This window comes from Talpa europaea, assembly GCF_964194135.1.
Source record: "Talpa europaea genome assembly, chromosome: 5".
NCBI lineage: Eukaryota > Metazoa > Chordata > Mammalia > Eulipotyphla > Talpidae > Talpa > Talpa europaea.
Window position 1 is genome coordinate 123,346,889 of NC_140071.1, and position 22,457 is coordinate 123,369,345.

Sequence of the window (22,457 nt, forward strand, 5' to 3'; positions counted from 1 at the left end):
ACTCTGACCATTGGGATCAGTGGGAAATACAAGTATTCCTTGGAAATGAACTAGAAAATGACTTCTGATTTCTGGGGTTGACTTCTGGCTGTTTCTTATGCCTCTTCCTCAGTTTCTTGCTATCTTCAATCGTGTTTATCTCATGTCTTCTTTTGTGATTTTCTCAACGGGATCTTGGCAAAATACAATATACACTAGGTTGTCATAATACAATGAATTGAACAAACATAGCTGTGCCTAGGAAAATCTCAAAGGATTTTGATGAATGCTGACTTTTGTTGGACTTTTTTTCCTACTAACGTTGTGGACAGGAATCTTACTTATCAGCAAGAAGGGTGAACCTCCTGTGTGCAAGGGATCCTTGAGATGAGATGATGGACTTGTTTTTGAAGAGGCTAAAGGGACCTAGGTTACTTCCTGCATAAAGGGAGCTGTGGTCTGGGATCTGGAAGGCCCATATGAGGTTGGGACAAATAGTAGAATTTTTGATTGTTCGAAGATAAGCTGCTCGTGTGGGTATATTTGGATATTTTCAAAACATACCCTACTCCTTACTAAGCTAATTGGAACCCAATTGCTATGCTAGTAGTTCTGACATTTGGGGACCCATTAATCTACATTTTGAAGTATGAGAGCCAACTGACATTTAACGTTTTGACAGAAAAGTAGGAAAGGGATGAAAATTGTTGAAAGAAAAACAATTTAAATACACTTTAAGCGGGCATTTGTACTTGGATGGTGCTCTTGTTCCCATCCCCATTTTACAGATGCAGACAAGGCTTCTGGAAGATTGTGGGGTCTGCATCCAGGCACTACCACTGAATAGCAGTGGGATTTGGGGAGTTCCTTAGCCTTTCCCCATCTGAGAGTAACATCACCAACTATGCCACAGTTTTATCGTGAAGATTCAATACTTAGCATAGTTCTGGCTCAAAAAATGCATCACAAATGTGGTTGTTGATATTATTAATAGTGATAGGGAAATAACAAGTCTGGGGCTTAGTTCCACCACTTCTGCAACCAGTGCCTTGATTGTTGGTCCCTTGTGATGGGCTTCCAGCTTACATGGCCCCCCTGTTTATTGGGGTGCACATCTCAGCTGTTCCCTAAATGCCTTTTCCATGACCCTTCACTGACCTCTACCACTCCTTGAATCTCTCTGCCAAGCCTCTGGCTTCCTAGTTCTTAACAGACACAATTGCTTTTGTTAAGAGAAGTCGGAGACTCTCCGGCACCTGTTCCCTCAAGCTCCTTCTGCCCACAGCAAGGGACTAACCCACCCACCTGCCCCTGCCTCAGGAAGAAGTGTCTTTTCCCCTTGCAAGGGTTTCATCTCTGCCCCCATCAAAGAAGATCATCTCCAGCTTCCCCGAGGTCATCACTCCGCATTCCCTCCCAAGTCTCTCCCTTTTGCTTGGTTCCAGTTACTTAAAAACAACAACAATAAACAAAAGTCTAAATAAAAATTTCATCCTCCCACCCAAGGGTGAACTGCTCTGTTCTAGTTGCTAAGTGGCTTCTGGAAAGGGAAAACCAAGCTCAGCATCTCAATTCAACCCAGGATATCTGGTCTTACCTCCTTCAGCTATTGAGAAGGTACTCCTGCCAAGGCCACAATTATCTCCTGTGGATCGCTTTTTCCCTTTTTATTTTATTTTTACAACTCTGGCTTGCAGATCTTGGGGGCAATATTTTAGAATAGGAACCATGGCATCCAGTAGGCTTACAAAGGGGTCTGTGACTCCCAAGTGGTGGACAACCTCTGCTCTATATTTTTTTCTCTTTTTTTAAGTGTCCTTTCCTTGGTATAAAAACAATATATACTAATTTTAGAAAATTATAGCATAAGTTTAAAAATAAAATGTAAAATTATCCTGCTCCTTAGAATCACTTAATATTTTGGTGATTTCTTTGTACATTTTATATCTTTATGAATTTTTTTTACTAGCTGGATCATATTATATATAAGATTTTCAATCCAATTTTTAAATTTGAACACTGGAGCATGTTTTCCCATATTGTCATAAAATCTTCATAGAAGCTTTGTAGGTACATATTAGTCAATCAAGTGGTTATTAGACAGTTGACTTAGACATTTTCTTATCCCATCATCAAATGGGCAGTTTATTGGCATTTTTTGACTTTATAAATAATGCTTTAATAACCTTTGCTAGTACTTTAGACTCAAAATAAATAATTTCTTCCTACTTTATATGTGATTCATGTGGGGGTGAGCGGAAAAGGTGGGTACAGGATCCTTAAGCAAATTATTAATGTAAGTAAAAGCCAAACAGAACCGACTTAAGCTAAATGTTTTAGGTCTTATTTGTGAAGAGTTTCTTTGTATTTTAAAAGTTATTCTTCAGTGAATTGTTAACGTACAGCATGCTCCATTCCAGATAACATTTTGCTTGTTAGCAAGTCTTTATAGTTCTAACAGGGCTGTTCAATAATTCTCTTTGAGTTGTTGAAAATGTTCTCCAACTGATCTGTCCAATATGGTAGCAATTAGCCACATGTGATACTGAACCCTTGAAATGTAGTTGAAGTGAGGAATTTCAAAGCTTTATCTAATTTCAATTGACTTCAGATTTAAATTTAAGTAGCAACTTGTGGCCAGTGGCTACCATATTGGATAGTTCAGTTTAGGGACACACACACCCTTCTTAAACATATGCACTATATCACCTAAATTAGGGTGTGACCTCAAGCTTTACTTTCATTAAAACCCGGAAGCAACATTTCTTTAACTCCCTTTTCAATTCTAAATGAAATGTATATTGTATATAGACTATATATTTGATATGTATTATTTGATATATACATTATTCACTCATATATGGATATATTATTAATGTAGGTCGCTGATACATATAATTCATTTATTAATTGAAAGAAGAATTAGGAAAAAATAGGTTCTCCTAAATGCTAGAGGTCACCTGATAAAATAATGAAAGCAATTTTTTTACAAACTTACAGTAGCAGTTTCCTTTCTTGGTCAAAGTTAATGGATATTTCCATGTGGGTTCCTTCCTTAGACCATGGTGGTGGCCGCTCATCGCACTCAGGATCCGACACAACGACGGCACCCACGAGCAACACAGGGAACGGGCACCCCGAATACATTGCCTATGCACTTGTCCCTGTGTTCTTTCTCATGGGTCTCTTCGGCGTCCTTATCTGCCACCTGCTGAAGAAGAAAGGCTATCGTTGCACAACCGAAGCTGAGCAAGAGGTGGAGGAGGAGAAAGTTGAAAAGATAGGTAAATAACCTGGACTCTTCTATGGGGGTGTGAAAGGGGACAGGTATTCAGTAAGAAAGTAGCCATGTGTGTTTTCCATTTCTATGAGACAAAACAGTCCATCCTAATAGCAGTGGTGAGGTTTGGAACTTTGCTTTCACTTATGAAATACCTGCCAGGTCCCTCTCTGTTCTTGCCTAGTGGCTTCTGGCAGGTTATGGATGCTTGGGATCTCCCCTATGCATAAATGAACTGAGATTTATTCTTAATTTTTCAACTTCAATTGGATGATAACTTTAACTTAAATGAGAATGATAATCTCCACCTTGAGGATTATTGTAAAAATATGATGCATTTGGTGTTTGGCATATTTGGCCACTCAGTAAATATTAACCCTCGTGAGTATGATTGAATTTAATAAAAATAATTGGAAAATGAAATAGGTCTCATCACTTTTGTGCTGTTACTTTTGCTGGGGGAGTTCTAGCTTAAATCAGTGAGACTGGAATCGATGCTTATTAAGGAAATGATTGGGTGGCAGGGTGCTACAAGGACAGGAAGAATAGGCATCCAAGCAGTAACCTCATGGTGTTCCACCTTTGCCCTTAACATGGAGTTGTTAGGTAGAACAATGAAATCCTGTTTTGTCCACAGCTATTCTTTCCAATCTTCCTTTGGGGAGATTTCCTGACTTGGGCTGTGGGATAATAGGTAACTGTCCCTTACTCTTGCAGTCCCTGAAAGGGCAGGTCTTGCAGAAAGGTGACATTTGGAATAGGTCAGTCTTCAAGCCAGCCCCAAGGGTGGAGTGGGGGAGCTTCTCATTCCTTGCCAGCTTGCTGGGCTGTTGGTTTTTCCCACCCCCACTGACCTTTGAGGCAGCAAAGAACAAGGTTGCATGATGAGTCATGTGTAAGCTAATGAGCAAGTGAAAGCTGAGAGTTTGTCAACAGAAAGCTGAGCTTCCTCCTCTTCTCCTTCCTAGACACCTCCAGGGTGGTATGGCAGTCAGCATTTGCACCACCCAGACAAATGTCTTTTCAGAAGGAGGAAGTCCATTGGGGATGGAGAAGATACTTACAGAGCCACCTGCCTCTTTCTCCTTATTTTGTTGAAACAAGTGATACAGATGAGTTTCAGTGTAGAGACTGAGTTTTTTCAAAGACTATCACTTATACAATCTCCCAAAAGTAAATGAGTCTGACAAATAGCTATGGTCAAAATTTGGGTCATTTGAGAGGGAGAGTCTTACAAACTTGGATGAAGATGCAATTTAAAAAGGAAATTAATACTCTAAATGTATATAGTGTATTTGCAATTAGATTAAAATCCAAGGAGAATTTCTTTCTTTTAATCAGCTTTCTTGCCATTTCCCCGGAAGGTTTAAGGAAATGATGAGAGAGAAGTAATGGTAGGAGGAACTGCTATAAATGCACGAGAACGTTGTCTGGGAAAGTTGAGTGGGTGTTTGAACTTGAGAAGAGATTGATGAACAACTCTGATCCTTGTATGCCAGGAATATAAAGGAAGTCTTAATCTATTACTCGCCAGGCAATTTGAGTTGAAGTAAGAAGTTCTAGATGTCCAACACCATGGTTGATTGGCTGAGACCATTCTCTTCTGAGACTGTTCGTTGAGGTCTTTAGCTCTAAGACCAAAGGTCTCAATGACTTGATGCAGGTGACTAACTGTAACCCACCCCTCTTCCTCTGTCCCCTCTCTTTCAGAGTTGAATGACAGTGTAAATGAAAATAGTGACACCGTTGGGCAAATTGTCCACTACATCATGAAAAATGAAGGTATGGAAGTTTTAGTGTTCTGGAACAATTCAATATTCATATATTGTATTAAAAACCTTTTTCGAAGAGTCAGCATGTGTATGGATCCTCCAGTGGATTTTTTTTTAAATTACTGGTAGCTCCTTTTACCAGCTCACAAATAACTCAGCTTCCAGCATTACATAACCATGAGAGTTTCATATAAGCAAATTTTCTATGAGTCAGTTGGTCTGAATGTTGTAAGAACAGGCCCTGGGGGTGACCTGCACATTCAAATCCTGCCCTCACCTGAATTTGGGAATATTGCATTATCTCATGAAGCCTCATCCTCTGTACAGAGCCTCTTCTCTGTAAAAGGAAGGTAATAGTAATATTTGCCCATAGCATTGTTCTGATATCTACATGTTTAGTGCTCAGTATTCTAAGGACTCAAATATGATTGATTCCTTTCTTTGTACTTAAAAAGAAAGTTGTGGTATAATGCATACAACAAAATTGACCATTACAACCATTTAAAAATGTACAGTCAGTGGTATTAGATATAATCACAATGTTATACCGCCATCACTACCACCTAGTTCCATAAATTTCACCGTCTCAACTGTAGCTCTATCACCATCCTCCATCCCCATTACACCCCCATCAGCTGGCAGCTGCTCTTCTGTTTTCTGTCTCTATGAATTTTCCTGTTATGTGATCTATTCTTAAATGTAAAAGATTTTGTGGATTTAAGCATGTCTCCCCCTCAGAAATGTATTTTAGACCCCCATCTTCTTGAACAAAGGATTCATTTAATCTTGATTAGATGAATTAGGATGATCTGAAGGCTGATTATCATCTTGATAGGAGACCATGACTTCCTGAGGCTTTGGAGTCTGCAGCTTCTTGATCACATGCTTAACAGCTGCAGGTTTACTTGGAATTTGCATGAGAATTTAAAAGAAACATTTTCCTGAGTCCCTGTCTATGCTGACTCGTGCAGTGGGCTCTGATGTACCCAGCCGTTGGTCCTGATGCTGACATAGCACTGTGCTGCTCCGTAAATTCCTGCTCTTTTGCACCAGTCCCCCCCTGGAAACCCTACCCAGTGAGAACACCTGCCTGGCTCAGCTGTGGGGCTGTGGCTTTACTTAGAGAGACAGTCATTCTGCATTGGTTTAGCACAATTTTCATTGTTCTTTGCTGGGTGTGCTTTCTGCATTTGGCATAGATTGAGGTCTTTATGTGAGGAAGTTCACTTCATTCTCTGAGGTTGGTCTCATACCATCTTGCAGATGAAGTAATAAAGGCTTGGTTGTTCAGCTTATCTGGCTAGCTGCAGCAGAGCTTAGTCTGGTTGCTCAGCGATGCACCGTTGCCTTTCCTCTCCCCTAATTTGCAGCTTTCCGTTTCTACAGGACTTAAAACTAGATAACCCCACTCAATAGAATGATGTTTAAAATAAAACTAAAAAGACCACAACTCATGGATTTCGGTACTGTCTTCTAGAAGCCTTTTTTCAGGGGACAGTATGTGGTGATACATTATACAACCAAGAGGCATGTTTCTGTTACATTAAAAAGTGCTTTTTAACTTACACAAGAAATTTACAGATATGTTCTGGGCATGGAAGTTTTGACCCTCTTAAGAGGTGTATGGGGTAAGACTTAATTAATTGCCCTTAATTGCTCCTTCACCTTGTGCATTTGAAGTGCACCCAGGCTTTGCAGGACTCACAGGCCTTCAGGACCGGGGCTTCTGAGAGCTGAGGCAGCTGCTAAATTAGTGAATGCAGAATGCAGCTGTTTCCTGACAGCTGATGGTTGAAAGAAGTCAACTGTGGAAACTTCGCCTGGGGCTGAAGTTCTTACGTATAACTTCTTAGCAGGCACTGAGCGTTCCCTGTGTGCCAGGCCTGTCCTAAGGGCCTTCCAGGGACTAACAACCGGGTGATTCAGATGCTTTATTCCCACATTAGATTTGAGAAACTGGTGCCCACAGTGCTTAACTAACTTGCTGACATCACACTGTGGGCAAGTGGCAGGGTTGGGATTTGAACTTCTGCATCTGACTCCAGTCTCTATTTAACTGTGCTCTTGCCCTCGGCTATTGGGAGAGAGGGATGGTAACCTTCCTCCTGCCAAAGAGATAAACCTACAGCTGGGTACTTTAAGGATAAGATTATCCTTAAACATTAACTCATTACACCCTCCCAACTACCTTATTGAGAGGTAGTTTATCACCCCTTTATGCAGATAAGGACACTTGCCCAAAGTCACACGACCCATGTGTGGCTCCTTCTTGTAATGACAGCAGTGGACAAGCCTTTGGGTCCCTGGAGCAAGCCAATATGTAATTTCCTCACCTCCCACATTCCTGGGCAAATAAAGCTCTTTCCTTTTTTAATTACATCCTTCTCCTTTTGGAAGGCAGTCTTTTTGGCTGGCAGGTATGTTACAGCGATTCCCAAGACACTTTGTTCTTTCTCCTTTGCTCCCTATTTCTTTTCCTTCTGTCTGATTCTTAACCTCCTCCTGTACCTGGTCAGTGACTTCCATCTGTCTCCTGTGATTCCCCAGTAACTTTGAGGACGGGTGGTGGCTCTGATCCCTGGGTGGCCTCTGGTTCTCCTTGGCTGCAGAGAGACATCTGATCTCTCCGGACACCCCTCCTCTGGCCACAGCCCCTGCTTGCTCCCAGCCTGTGTTAAGCTACAGCTGGTGACCTACTTGGGTCTCTTACCAGTTTAGAACATCGCTTTTTAAGTTTGCCTTTCACATGTAAATCCTCTGAGAACAAATGCATTTGTATCTTTTCTTTGTTTCTGTCAGAAATTCAGCAGACTCTGAATTTCCTAGCCAGCCAAATCTCCCTGTTGCTGTTAACTTAGCTATTAAAAAAAAAAATTATAAGTATGCCACCACGTGACTTTTCTTTAAAAATTAAAATAGAGAATAACATTATGATCGGTCCATGTTTACTTAGGTTTTCTTTGCCCATGCTTACATACTTTAAATCATTTGCAACATTGATAGATGAATAGTCTTCTGCTCTGCATTTTTAATTTGGTTGATGGAGTGATATTTCACCTGTACTCATGGTGACATTCTTGTTTATGGTTTAAACTTTTCATGTCTTGAATGTTGCAAATCAGGTTTCGTTTAGATAAGTATCTCTTGAAGGATGAATTTTTCAGCAGAGCTGCACACTGATTGGTTTCCTTCTACTCTTGAGGCTTGCATTAAACAGAGTGCTGCCTTTACTTTTTCTAAGCAGAGCTGAATTGAAGAGAATTTGGGGGGCCATGGGGGTTTTCTTGCCTTGTATGGGAGTTTGGAAAGTAACTGCGACTCCAGAGTTGAGCTTCTCTGTGAGGCCCTTCAACCATCTGATATTATTTTGACCCCCTAATTAGTCATACAGAGAAATAATTTTGTGAAATTCTTACCTGGGGGCTCAATTTATATGACAAAAATGATCTCTTTATAAACTACTGTCTTACCAAGGAGGTTTCTGAATCTTACTTTCCTGGTTCTGCAAACATCCTATGAGCTGGTAAGATGGGAATTAGGTGGACAGAGACTTAGACATTGAAGGAGTAGAAAGGAGAGCTTGGAGGTTGAAAGTACCCAGGCTAGAATCAGAGAGACCAGGGCTTGTCTCCAGATCCGTCTCTGACTGTGTAACCTTGGCAGTCAGTTCCATCTTTATCTCATTCTGCATATCTGTGAAATGGGGATATTTCTACCTGTTGTGGGGTTGTTGGGAGACCCAAGTTTGGAGGGTCTGTGATGCCGTTGGTCCTTGACGTAGCAGGGAATCTGGCTTTGATGATAATAGTCTTAGTTCTTACTTGTGAAATCTGTCTTGAGTGTCAGGGAAAACTTCAAAAAGAATTGTGGTAGAAAGCAAGACATTTTTCTGCTTTATATGTATTACCAGGCAGAAGAAATTCAGGAAAGAAGAGAGGAAGTAGTTCCTGGAAATTACTGCCTGCTGGCAATTTTCCCTTGTCCCTATAACTGACTCCTCCCACTATCTGGAATCCCATGAAGGAAATATAGTTGACAGAATGTTGACAGGTGTAGGGAAAACCAACTGGAAGCGATATGTAGTCTATGGAACTTAATTATTGTTCCTTTAAAGTAATTTTATACCTGAATTAAAACATGGGTATAAGTCCTAGTGGTGGTGTTATGTGAGCGTTTTCTTATCAGAAGAAACCAAAATGTTCCCAAGGGACAGTTTATGAGATTTATTCTCCGGTGTAGACTGGAAGTTAGACTAGGGACAGCTGTGTGTGTGTGTATGTGTGTGTGTGGTGGTCCCACATGCTGAACCTTGAGTGTGAGTGAGTGTGAATGATGTATAGAAATTTAATAGTAAAGAGGCTGTTTGAGAATTATTTCTCAAAGATAAGGGTGAGGTACAGGAATCCACAAATACCTAACAAATAACACAAGTCTATAAAAGCAAGTTGAAGTAATAATCTTAATGTATTTTAATAATCTTCCTGGAATCTTATAATTGGATGTTTCTAAAAGAGGTCATCACTTTATAGGTGATAATTTTGTGTGGCAACTACTTAAACTTTTGGTTTTCAACAGCTTAGCCTATGAGTGTCTTTGTTTTCATACTTTAAAAAAAGGTGCTGTTATAGTTTTGAAGTTTGATAGATGATGGCATCTGCATAAGTGTCCACTGGCAAATTATTTTAGTTCATGCCTGAACCCATTATCTGAGAGAAAACTATTTTTCTGAATCCTTGTTCAAAAGGGAAAATGACTGGCAGTACTAGATTATACTTAAATTTGTCCACAGAGGCTAAGGTGTCTTTGTCATGTGGGAGAAGATATTGCCAATTCATTCAGTACTTTTTTTGTAATGACAAAACTGTTCTTGAGATAAAAACTGTGCTTGGAAATGCATTTTGGTATCTTCACAGTGATGAAGGGCAAAAAAAGTGTTTCTTGTAGAAAAGAATGGTATGATGAGCTAATATTTCTTTATAGCCCCATGTGTGCGCAAGGGTTGTGATAGGGTAAAAATTGAATTGTGGAGGCAAAAAACCCCTTATTTTATATATAAATCACACACACACTTGTAGTACATAAACAGATAGAGCATATTTTTTCATTATTACAATTTCATGGGAGGGCGATTTGGAAATAATTAAAGTTAATTGTAAATGGTTAAGAAATACTTTAATTATAGGTCACACTTAATGGTTAGACTTAACTAAATAACTAAAGCATCAATGTTGGAAGCAGAGTTAGTTTTCCTCCTCTAGGGCTGTTGTTTGAGATAATAAATGTTAAATATTGGTGTTGGCTCACATGGTAGTGATTTTATTCTTTCATCCCTAGAGAATTTGTTGTGGTTCATCATAAACTTTAGAAATCAATGGACAGTTTAGGAGTCAGTAATAACATTTGGCTTCACCAATGAAATATCCAAGGGCTATTTAACATTAAATTTTTCGTCCTTGAAATTTGACTGTATTACAAGAGGTAAAAAGAACATGTATATCTCTCCGGGTGGGGTGGGGGCTCAAGAAACTTAGATTCAACTTGGTTTTGTTATGGCCAAACCCCCCACCTGCCAGTTGGGATTAAAAAAAAAAAAGTAACCTTAGAAGTTTAATTTAACTCAGTCCAACACTTGAAATTTCAAGATATCTGGCCAGAAGTAAGGCCTTGTATGACCCTGCATTGCAGCAGAGCTAAGCTGAAGGGCCCATCTGGAAAATGAACTCTCTCCCATCCCTGATCATATGTGGGAGAGACACCACACGGGTGTAAGGGCTGATTATTTGAGGGCATACATGTTACTAGAATACAAGTCTCTTAAGACATACATTTTCTACTACATCATTTAAATTAAATTGATTAAAAAGTAAGTTAAATGCAATAGAATACAGCTTGTCAATTTCCCTTTGGTTGCGGGGTGGGGGTGAGGAGAGGAAGAAATGTTTTCTGTGTTCCAGTGTGATGGTGTGTAGGAAGCAAACCCTGCAGTAGATCTGCGTCCTTTGCACAGAGTCTCTGCACTCATACTGAATCCCCGGGTGATGGAAGTTATTGGCACATGGGGCCATGTTGTGGGGTTACCTTGGGAAAGACTCTCTTCTCCAGGGCCCTAGGACCTCATCTGTGAATTGAAGGAACTCAAGGAGGGGTTTTCCAACAGCTTCTCTCATGTGGTGATTTTCTGTGACTACTCATCTTATTCTTTCCATTTTAATTCTTTATATATTTTTTTCTTTAGCCAATGCCGATGTTTTAAAGGCAATGGTAGCAGACAATAGCCTGTATGATCCTGAAAGGTGAGTGTATCTCCCATTTAATGGGTCTTTTTTTCCCCAGTTACCTGCTAGATCAGTTTTCCTCAGTTTGACACTTTTGACACTGGGGTCAGAGAATTCTTTGCTATGAGAAACTACCCTGTGCTTTGTAGGATGTCTGGCAGCATTCCTGAGTGAGGTTCAGTCTGTGACACCTGGCTCTCTGTGTGAAGGCCCAGAGTATCTCCTGTCTCCTGGGCGGCACTTCACTCCTGGTGGAGAGCCGTGGTGTTAGGGGGTAGTGATGGAAGAAGTAGCAGCATCAGCATTGGGACCTCCCCTACTTGGGCAAGTTTCCTGACTGCTTTGAGCTCAACTTCCATCATCTATAAAATGGAGATAACCCCTATACTAGCTTCACCAGGCTACTATAGGGAATACAAGATACCCTGGGGATTAAAAACCCTCCTTGAACAATGATGCTTAAGGGGAAAACCAGGCACTTGGGGGCACTTGCTGTGTTCTATTGTGGAGGTACCAGTTATAGGGTATGGCTGTTGAGCATCGTAGGCCCGCAGGATTAGTTACAGATAGCCAAAGTCTATAAACGTCCCTTTCTTCAACAGGGAGTATTTGTTGCGGCCCAACGTGTGCTGGTGTATGGCGCTGCTCACAGGGCCTTGCAGGGAGGAGCTCGATCTGTGGGGAGTGGAGATGTGTAGTGGAGAGAGGGTGCGGGGTGCTGTTGGAAGACTAGGGACCGGATGCTCAGCGGAAGATCAGGGAACGTTCACTGAAAATGAGTCAGGCATGTGAAGGGCAGAGAGGAGGCCGGGGCTGCTGGTAGGCAGAGCGTCAGGAGAAAAGGCACAGGAGCATGAAGCATGGATGCACCAGGGAAGCTTCAGCCAGGGGAGGCCCAAGGACGTGCGTGGAGAGTGGCAGGAAGGGCCAGGTAGGCGAGTTGAAACCGAGTGACAGACAGGGCAAGGAGTCAGACCCTTTTTTGCTTACATTGTATGTGGTATCCCCAAAACATCACAGATGTTTAAGGTGTGTCTGTCAAACTGGCCATGGGAGATTGGCATTTTAGAGCCAAAAAGCGAAGTGCAGGAAGGTCAGTTTCAGAAGCTCCACTGTTCATACCTATGAACAGCAGAGCTTATGCTCCATGACCCGCCTCCCCCCCCCGCCCCTCCCTGACCACAGACTCCTGGCATTAACATCACGTTCCTCACGCTGTCTTAGCTGCGGTCACCTCTGGGCGTTGTCTGCCATTGGGTTCTGGGTACAGCAGCTACTTGATAATAAGCATTTGTTGAGTGAATGTCGGTTAGAGTCTTGAATTCAGCTTTCTAATCGAGGTGTTCATTTAACATTGTTACCCGCCCCCCACCCCGAAAACTGATGCTGTGTTTTAATTTTAATAATCCAAAGAGCATCCCTAAGGAGCACCAGAAAATTTTTGACTCTGTGTGTATGTAGAAATACTCCTGGACCACGGGTTTCACTTCTTTTTATCGGGCCAGTGGGCCAGCACTCAGCAGCATAAAAGACTGGTTTGTATTATCCCCTTTGGCACAGGCTCAGGTGTCAGGCTGCGTGTGATGCTGCCTCACCCATGCCACATTGGAGGGCTGCTTCCTGGGCAGGCCGGCCCTGACCTTTTTTAGTTCCTCCTTTTCTAGCTGATTGGAGGTTTAACATGTTGCTTTTGAAATAGTCGACTCCTGGTCTATATGCATTTTATATTTTGGGTGGTCTGGCTAGATTACTTTGAGGTTATCAAAGTGGTCTCTCCTGTTTCTGAAGCACTGTAGAATGAACATGATTTCTAAAATTAAACTCTCTACATTAGATGCCAACTCCATCATTCATTAGCTGTGTGACCTTGGGCAAGTTAGTTAACTTCTCTGACGCTTAGTGTGTCTTTAAAACAAGGAAATTGCCTTGTAAGATGTTGTAAAGATTGAGTTAAAATATATCAAATGCAATTATGCTTAGTGAAATAAGCCAGAAGGAAAAAGAAAAGTATCGGATGGTTTCACTTATAACAGGAATATAGGGGAACCCAATAAGACATCAATGTAAAAAAAAAATAATAACAGTACAAACCACAACAAAGCAAAAACAGACAATTGTAAACCAGAGACATCCTGCAGGGGAGGAGGAGGGAGAGGGATCAGAGGGAGGGAGGAGGAGCACAGGGGACTGTGGTGATGGTGCATGGCTTGCCTTGGGGAAGGAAATTCTATGGGGACTCAATCTGAGGGGGTGGGGGGAAGCAAATATTGTCTTAAAAATGTAAAAAATGATAAATGTTAAAATAAAAATAAAATAAATCAAATGCTTAGAATATGGTATTATCTATTTTTATTACTACTTTTTAAATTATTATTACTATTATCAACATTAAAGTACCTCTTCTGAGTAGTACTTTTGATATCTTGTCCTAAACATGTTCTTTCTTTGATGCAGTAGTCACATTGAATCAAATTCTAGCTTAAGTCTCCTGATAATTTGGTGGGATTTATGTTTTCTTTCTCCTCCAGAAGTGATGCATATAGATTTGGGTTCTAATTCTTAGACATCTAGGCAGACACTTGCCATGGGTGAGAAATTGGCATGATTGCCTGAGAAAGGCTATCAGTCATTTAGAGAGAAACAATACTTTTAAAGTCAAATGGAGCAGCTTCCTTAGCAGTAGTGTTTATTTCCAGCCAGTTAATTCCATTCTAGAAGGGATAAATCACAGCATTGCCTTTTGAAGCAAACTGTCATGGCACAGCCTTAAAGCTGTGGACTGGCTGCCCTAATCAGTCCACAAATTCTCTCTGTATATGGGAAGAGGCAGTGTTTTCTTTTGATTTAAACTTGCTCCTTGCATTTCAGGAAAGTAGATTGTCTTCGCTGGTGTCTCTTTTAAGTAATAAGTTCTACATTTTCCTTTCTCCCACATTAGCCCTGTGACTCCCAGCACACCTGGGAGCCCACCTGTGAGTCCTGGGCCTTTGTCTCCAGGGGGCACTCCAGGGAAGCACATTTGCGGCCACCATCTGCACACAGTGGGCGGCGCTGTGGAGAGGGATGTGTGCCATCGGTGTAGGCACAAGCGTTGGCACTTCATAAAACCCGCTGTCAAGTCCAAAGATGGCCGCCTGAGGCGCCAAGGAGAGGTCACCGTCCTCTCTGTTGGCAGGTAAGATCCCTGTGGGTGCTTTGGGTTTGAGTGTGGTGTGATTGCTGTGAGGTGTAGATTTGTACTGACCCATTACGTATAGAGTATGTCTCCTAAGTGTGACTCAGGCCAGATCTCTGGCCCTTTTTGGTGTTTTCTGGACTGGACCTGCAATTTCCCAATAGCAGAAGAAATCTAAGAATGGCTATTACTAGCTCAGATGTCATGTGTATAAATTAAGGTAAAAATTGATTACTTACTGTAGTAGGGTTCTCCAAAGAGGCAGAAACAATATCATAGAGAGAGAACTACATAGAAGCAGAGCTTCATTATAGGGCTCGGTTCATAAGCGTTTGGAGGCTGAGCAGTCCATGATCTGCCTCTGCAAGCTGGAGAAACAGGCAAGTGATGGTGTGTTTCAGTCCAAGTCTGATATCTGGGGGCAGGAAAAGACAGTTGTCTCAGCTCAAGCAAACAGATCACGTTAATCTTCCTCTGCTTTTTTGTCCTCAAGAGATTAGAAGATGCTCACGCACCTGGGGGAGGCAATCTTCTGTACCCACTCTACCAATTCAAATGTGAATCTTTTGGAAACACTCTCACCAAAACAGAAATAGTTGAACCAACTATCTGGGCATTCCGTATCCCAGTCAAATAGACACATAAAATTAACCATCAAGTTTGTGCTGATAGATAAAGCCCAGGTCTCAACTGTACAGAGCGAAAGTTTAAATTTATTTCCATGCCTCAGTTTCCCCCTCTATAAAATGAAGATGATAATAACATTTGCCTCATTGGGTTGCTGTGAAGACTAAGTATGGCAACTCACATGAAGATCTTAGGCCAGTTTGGGGCACTTACGCATTTGAGAATTCTTGGCTGTTGTCATTATTGGCATTTTAATTTGGTTGCATTTCATCATCGGTTGCACAAGCAGTGAGGAGAAGACTACAGGGCTGTTTGCCACTTACAGCAAAACAGCACAACCCATGACTACACTGTTTTATTAAGAAGCAGAGTCACGGGAATTTATGAATGTTGAATGTAATGAGAATTCATAGCTTGTTTGGACAAAGCGTATTTTGTTTGCTTTAAAAAAATGTGCTGAAATTTTCAACTCAGATTCAACGTGGCTTTTTTAAGTGCACAAATCCAGCTCTCTCTCTTGGATGTGAATACTATGAGCATTGACTCACTACAGGCAATTGTTCAGTGTGTGTTGCTTACAGAGAGTCTTACCCGTTGGGCAGAATAGATTTGCCTGATCCTTCTCTCGCTTCATCAGGTTGGTGATCTCATGTTGGACAAAGGAAGAGAATCTATTTTAGAGAGTTTTAAGGGAAATTAAGACCAGAGCTGGAGAAAAGCTATTACAAAAGACTTCAGGGATTTGATGATGTACTAGAAAAACAATCAAATGGATATAAATTGCTTTAACTTCCCTCTTAATTCTTAATGAAAAATTCTTCCTTAACATTTTTCTTAATCCTTCATGAAAATGAACCTGATTTTGCGTTTGCAAAAATAAAACAGACAAAAACCAGACACAAAAAAACAACTGCCAACTGATACTGATAAATGTGTCCTGGGGCTCGTGTGTGTGTGTGTGTGTTTATACATAAGACTCCTGAGAGTGAACTATAGTTAAATCCTTTCCCTGGTTATGTCAGCCTAATTTGCAAACTTGTCATGCTTTTATCCAGCTATCTGTGATTAACAAACTGAAGATAAATCCCAGTCATCATTAGAAACCACAATGATACAACCGTTTACTATGTGAATGCCCATGTTTTTTAATGTGTTTCTCATGTCTGTGATGTGCCGGGCAGGATCAGCTGGAAAGCTCGGCAGGGGATGTTTGCTGGGTGGGACGTCCCTCCTGGGGAACATGGTATTTTCATGGCTGTTGTAATTTTTGGCAGATTTCATTTGGGATCCTCTAGATGGATGATTTTTGATTTACTCATCATTTTTGTTTACTGGAAAAGTAAAACTTCCTAAACCTCCTCTTACCTCCCCAGGTTTAGAGTTACAAAAGTAGAACACAAGTCAAATCAGAAGGAGCGGAGAAGTTTGATGTCTGTGAGTGGAACTGAGGGCATTAATGGGGAGCTGCCTGTGACGCCTGTGAAGAGAGAACGAAGTGACACAGAGTAGCAGGTGAGTTGGAGTTTTGGTGGCCTTGCGGGTGAGATGGTGCCTGGTGTGGAGAAGGTACTGTGAGTTCCCTGGTTCTTGTGGTAGGATAGCAGTAATATTTGGCAGGGAAATAGAATGCTTTCTGGCATCTGATAGTACTGTAGGTGATTGAGCAAGATATATTGTTTGTGCAGAGCTTCTTGTCAAGAGGCCACATACTTGGGTGTCTCCAGAAACACAGCCTGTGTGAAAATGAGGAGAAAGGATTGCTTATAACATTGTGGAGTGGTGGGGATTGTGGCAAACTAGAAATCACTTTATCCATCTATTGGGCTTGCATTACTACAAGGCAGGAAGTAGTTAGTATTGCTAGATCTTATGCCAAAAAATGTAGATATCTATGTCCTCCCTGGTGGCACAAGGGGTTAAGCACAGCACTATGAAGCTACCCGAAGCCGCTGCAGCATGATCCCTGCAGTTTGATCCCTGTCAGCCAGGGAGCTACCCACATGGCGCAGCAGACCTCTCCTGATTCACCCGCTGCTCCTCTCAGCATTGTACTTTGGTCTATCTGCCTGTTCTTATCCCACTCTGTCTCCAGTGAATCCTCTCACCCCCTGCAACTCTGGCCTGTACCCCAGTTCTTGCATGTATGAATAAATCTTTTTAAAAAATGTAGATATGTCTACTTTTATATGTGAAGTCACTACAAGTTTAAAAACGTTGGCAGCTTTTAAAATTTCTTTTAAAAAAGCCATGCAGGCCAAATGAAATATAATTTTGTTGTCATTTCTAGATAAACTGTTTTGAAAAAGGCTAAAGCAAGCAGACCAGTCAGTGCTTTTTCCTATAATTGAGTTGGAAACCAGTTCTCTTTGATGTGCCACTGTTCTAAAACACCTCCTGTAGGGAAAGTCCTCTTTCTGACAGAAGGGATTTAAAAAGCAAAAATGAATGCTCCTTGTTTGGCAATTTTAAATTTGGAAGATAATGCTTTAAAGAAATGTCTATGATAGCTTGATCTTAACTTCGCTTTCATCTTTTTTTCTTTTTGTTTGGGCTCAAGTAGCGCTTATCCCTTTCAAGTTCCTTATTGTGTATAAAATGGTGAGTGTCAGGACCCAGGAGTGGTCATGCTTCTAATTCCAGTGGAACCATCAGAGGAGGTTCCACTCAGAAAGGGGCCTGGGGACTGGGGGATGGATGCTGGTGTCCTTGGAGGTCCAGGGAAAGGGTGAGCCCTGGAGTCATGTGGCCAGGTTCAAATCAGTTTGTACTCACTAGCATTGGATATGGAAAATACTTTAGCTTCTTGATAATCTTCCAGCTCAGAGAGGTTGAGAATATTCAGGAAGGGCTGTGCTCCTGAATTCTATAAGACATATGGGCTGTGCTGGCTTCCTGGAGCTAATTCTTGTAGTCTTGTCTTTAGGGAGATCTGGCCCTTTTCCCTTAATGTAGTTGCTGAGAGGCACTTTCTTTAAAGAAGAGAACCAGAGGGTCTCCCTGGTGGCACAGGGGTTGAGACCAGCCTGTGAGGCTGTCCGCAGATACTGCAGCACGAGTTTGATCCCTGTCCAAGGAGGTGCTCGCATGGTGCAGCAGACCTCTCCTGGCTCACCTGCTGCTCCCCTCAGCAGTGTGTTTTGGTTGATCTGCCTGTTCTGTTCCCCGTTTTGTCTCTGGTGGGTCCTCTATACCGCCCTCCCCTCCCCAGCACCTCTGGCCTGTGCCCCGGTTCTTGTATGCATAAATAAATAAATCTTTGGAAAAAAAAAAAGAAGAGAACCAGACCAGGAAAGTCTGTCTTTGGCTTCTCAGCCACTGGTGCATTGGGGAAGGGGATTGAGAGGAATATAGGAAAGGGAAGGTGCTGACGATAATAGTAAAAGCAGCTCATGTTAATTCAGTGTGCTAGTCTCCTGCACATTGTTCTGATCTGCATCTCTTAAGTCACCATTATAAGTACCTCCTACCAGGGTTGCAGCTGTTATCCCAGTTCTATAGATGAGGAAACTAATGAATGGAAAGGTAAGTTACATGTTGAGAGTCATATAACTGGAAAAGGGAGCTGATTTGAATCTAAGTCTTTTCCAGCAATGTTCTAGTACCTTATAGTCTTTTATATGGTAGCTCTCACTAGTCTATGGCTAATAAATTTAAATTAATTAAATATTTAGTTTTGCAGCTGCCCTGGTCACACTTCAAGTGTTCAGTAGCCTCAGATGCAAGGTCTGCGATATGGATATCATAGATGCAGAATGTTTCCATGCTTCCAGAAAGTTATCAAACAATGCAGAGGATACTTTAGATGTTAGAACTGGAGTCCTGAGTGATTTTGGTAAATTAGAGAAGCATTCTGTTGAAAGTCATGAGGACCTGCCTGTCTGGGAAGAGGAGTATCAGACTATTCAACTAAGGTGCGGAAAGCTGTAGAGAGTTCAGCTGCAAAGAGCATGGGTCATAGAAACAAAGTGAATGAATGAAAACAAGACAAAACAAAAGCAAACTCTTGGATGCAGAAAGCAGATTGGTGGCTATCAGTGGGGGAGGAGGTTGGGTTGGTGGGTGAAAAGTGTAAGTGGGGTTAATTATGCAATGGTGGCTGGAAACTAGATTTTTGTTGGTGATCATGATGTAGTGTTTACCGATGTTGAATGACAGTGATGTACACCTGTAATTATAAATAATGTTATAAGCCAGTGTTCCCCAAATAAAACATTAAAAAAAACCCTGAAAGCAAGGTTAGGTTGTAATGATGGCCTGATGTGAGCCGTCAGCCTGACGGTGTGCTGAGAGATGGCTCGCCCCTGGGTGGGACATACAAGATGATCTTGATTAGAGTTCACCTTGATTAGAGCCTGGCTAATGTGCCATGGCGGATTTTGGCCACTGTTGCTCAAACAGGATCTCAAGATTTGGGAAAGTTCAAAGAATTAGGATTGCTCAACTAGTTTTGTGACTATAAGAATTTGATCTAGTCATCTGATGTTCCTGCCACATTTCACTGGTTTACAACTTGATATTCCTTGCAAAGCACACCACTATCAACATAGATTTTATAAAAGAACGCTGGATTTGGTCAGAGGACGTGGCTCACACATAGCTTCACCAATGGGAAATTGTATTCTACCACCATCACTCCCTGTTTCCTTGAGTGTGAAATGGGATATTAAGCTCATTGATTTAAGGAACATGACACGAGAATGCCCAGCATGAGGCGGGTCTCAAGAGAGGTTAGTTCTAGTGCATTGTGCTGTTTAAATCAGCGCTGAGCAGGAGTGACCTTAGAAAGGAATGTGTTTTGCAAGCCTTCAACTTGTAATTATATTTGAAATTAAAATTTTTACTATGGAAATTTTTAAACAAATTTCAAAATAGGGAGAATAATATCTTGAATGCCCATGCCATGATGTCATTTAATTATAGCTACTGCAAATGGAGTACTTACTCTGTACCTGGTATGCTTTGAAAGACACGTTCTGGATTATTAATTTATTTAACCCTCACAACTGCAATAAGAAGGTGCTAGAAAGGACCCCATTTTGCAGGTGAAGTTCTTAAACCCAGAGTTTAAGCATCTTATTTAGAGTTACCATAACAATGTGAGGGAGTTTAAAGTCCGACCCAGGCAGTCTGGAGTCACAGACCACCCAGCTGGGTAGAGGAAATCAGGGCCCTTGATCAGAATCAGTTTGAGTTGAGGCCTGTTGCGTGGTGATGTCCGATTACCCCAACATAGGATGGTAAAAGGAGGGAAGGGAATATTCGCTGACATTGTAAAAAAAATGTATGCATTCATTGAAAATTTTCTTGCTACACTTCTTATATGACTCCTCCCCAAAAAAGAATACATGCCTTTAACATGTTTAGGGTATTTTCCACCTAGAGAAAAATCCTGAAATTTCTCCTTTTGGGTCTAAATTGCTGGCTCAGGATTGAATTGGAAGATTTGCCCTAGACTGTAGCTAGTAAAGTGGAATAGGAATATCATGCATTGTTTAGACAATCTCGTACAATCTTTTAGTTTTGCATCTTTTCCTAAAAAATGTGTTTAGGTTTGGATGTTTAAGTATTTTATTAGAGTGCCTCATTTTACTGTAGAATATATTCAAATATTCAAATGCATATGTACTCTGTGGCTAGGTTTCTTTATTTTTAATTAGTTGGTAGATACTAAAAGTAGGCTAGTCTAAATAGAGTGTTATCAAGACTGCTTCAGAATTTCTCACTCTTGCTTTCTCTCTCTATTTAAAAAAGCAAAACCTGCTATTTGGCATCTCCTCCCCTTTTTCTTTTCACCCTTTCCTTTGGCCTGAGTTCTTTTCTGTAGCTCGATCTAACTTGCTCTCTCCCTGATTTATTTTGGCAATGCAGTTAAAATGGATTCTTTTTTTCCACAGAAAATGTGTTTTGATTTCTTCTTAGAAGAATAAGCTTTTGTTCTTCAAAGTTAAATAAATCAAATTGCTTTCAGCCTTCAAATGCCACTGCTTTGTCTTCATTATCACTGGTCTTTTGCTTTTTAAAAATGATACAGCTACAGGGCCTCCCCGGTGGCGCAGCGGTTGAGCGCTGGGTTGTGAAGCTGCCCGCGGCCTCTGTGCCGGTTCGATCCCCGGCTGCTCCCCGGCCACTGGAGGAGGGTCCCACATGGTGTGCAGACCTCTCCTGCTGCCCACTGCTCCCCTCAGCAGTGTACTTCGGTCCTTCTGCCTGCTCTGCTCCCCGCTCTGGCTCTGGTGAATTCTCTCACCCTCCCGCGCTTCTGACTGACTGTACCCAGTGCCTGTATAAACAAACAAACAAACAAATAAATAAATAAATGAATAAAATACATGCCTCTTTAAAAAAAAAATGATACAGCTACAGACATACAGTATCACACATCTCTGAAGTCTGCATTCCTTTTTTACACTTTATGGTAGTATCTTCTCAAACATTGATTTGGTGAGCTCACATAACAATATTTTTATCAAAGGGAACATCTTTTTATTTTAAATTGTTTTATTATTGACACTTGATTTTTATTCTTCTTTTAGTAATTGGTTTTAGCGATTAAAAGCTAAGCTTTAAACTGCTTAGGTTTAATTTTAACTGTGCCACTAACTGCCAATAATTTTAGGCAAGTTACTTTGCCCTTTCTAGCCTCATATTCTTTGCCGTGAAAACAGTGTTGTTACTGGGCTTAGGCGATGTAATGAATGTGTAGGTATAGTTCTTAAATCGCGCTCAGCACAGAGTTAGTATTCACTATTCAGGGGTCTTTGTTATTTTTTTTCTGAAGTTTTATTTATTTATGCATACAAGAGCTGGGGTACAGGCCAGAGGTGGGTGGGATGAGGGGATTCACCAGAGACATGAGTGGGGAACAGAACAGGCCAATCCACTGAATACACTGCTGAGGGGAGCAGTGGGCAAGACAAGAGAGGTCTGCTGTGCCATGTGGGTTGCTCCCTGGCCGGCCGGGATTGAACTCATGCTGCCGAGGCTGTGGATTGCTTCATAGTGCAGTGCTTAACCCCTTGCGCCACGAGGGAGGCCCTTGGGCTTTGTTATTGATTAGCCCATTTCTCAATTATCAATTGTAGGCTCTGTGAATCTCTTTTTACTTAAGAACATCAGAGCTTTGCCAGGCAAAGACAAACACGGTATGATTTCACTCAGGTGTGGTATATAGAGAAAACAAACCAACAGATGAACTAAATAGAGAAAAATTAATTTTCTACTATAAGATCAATTAGTGGTTACCAGAAGGGAAGGGAAGAGGTGGGTAAGTCCGGGGCAGTGATATGGCACGGGATACAATTGGATGTTTGGTGGCGAAGTTAATGTCGATGCCCACGTTCATTCTCAAT

At 41.4% G+C, this 22,457-nt stretch overlaps 1 protein-coding gene across 1 annotated transcript in view; it reads left to right on the plus strand.

Annotated features, from left to right (window-relative positions):
* The window catches only part of RELL1 (RELT like 1), a gene marked incomplete at both ends in the record, with an annotated part of 37,699 nt that extends 21,082 nt beyond the window's left edge, over positions 1-16,617 (plus strand). The window contains 5 exons of the mRNA XM_084233379.1: positions 3,039-3,263; positions 4,970-5,041; positions 11,267-11,324; positions 14,245-14,481; positions 16,482-16,617. Of these exons, the coding sequence (XP_084089505.1) occupies positions 3,039-3,263; positions 4,970-5,041; positions 11,267-11,324; positions 14,245-14,481; positions 16,482-16,617 (728 nt within the window). The remainder of the gene's footprint in view (positions 1-3,038; positions 3,264-4,969; positions 5,042-11,266; positions 11,325-14,244; positions 14,482-16,481) is intronic.
* Between the last annotated feature and the right edge of the window lie 5,840 nt (positions 16,618-22,457).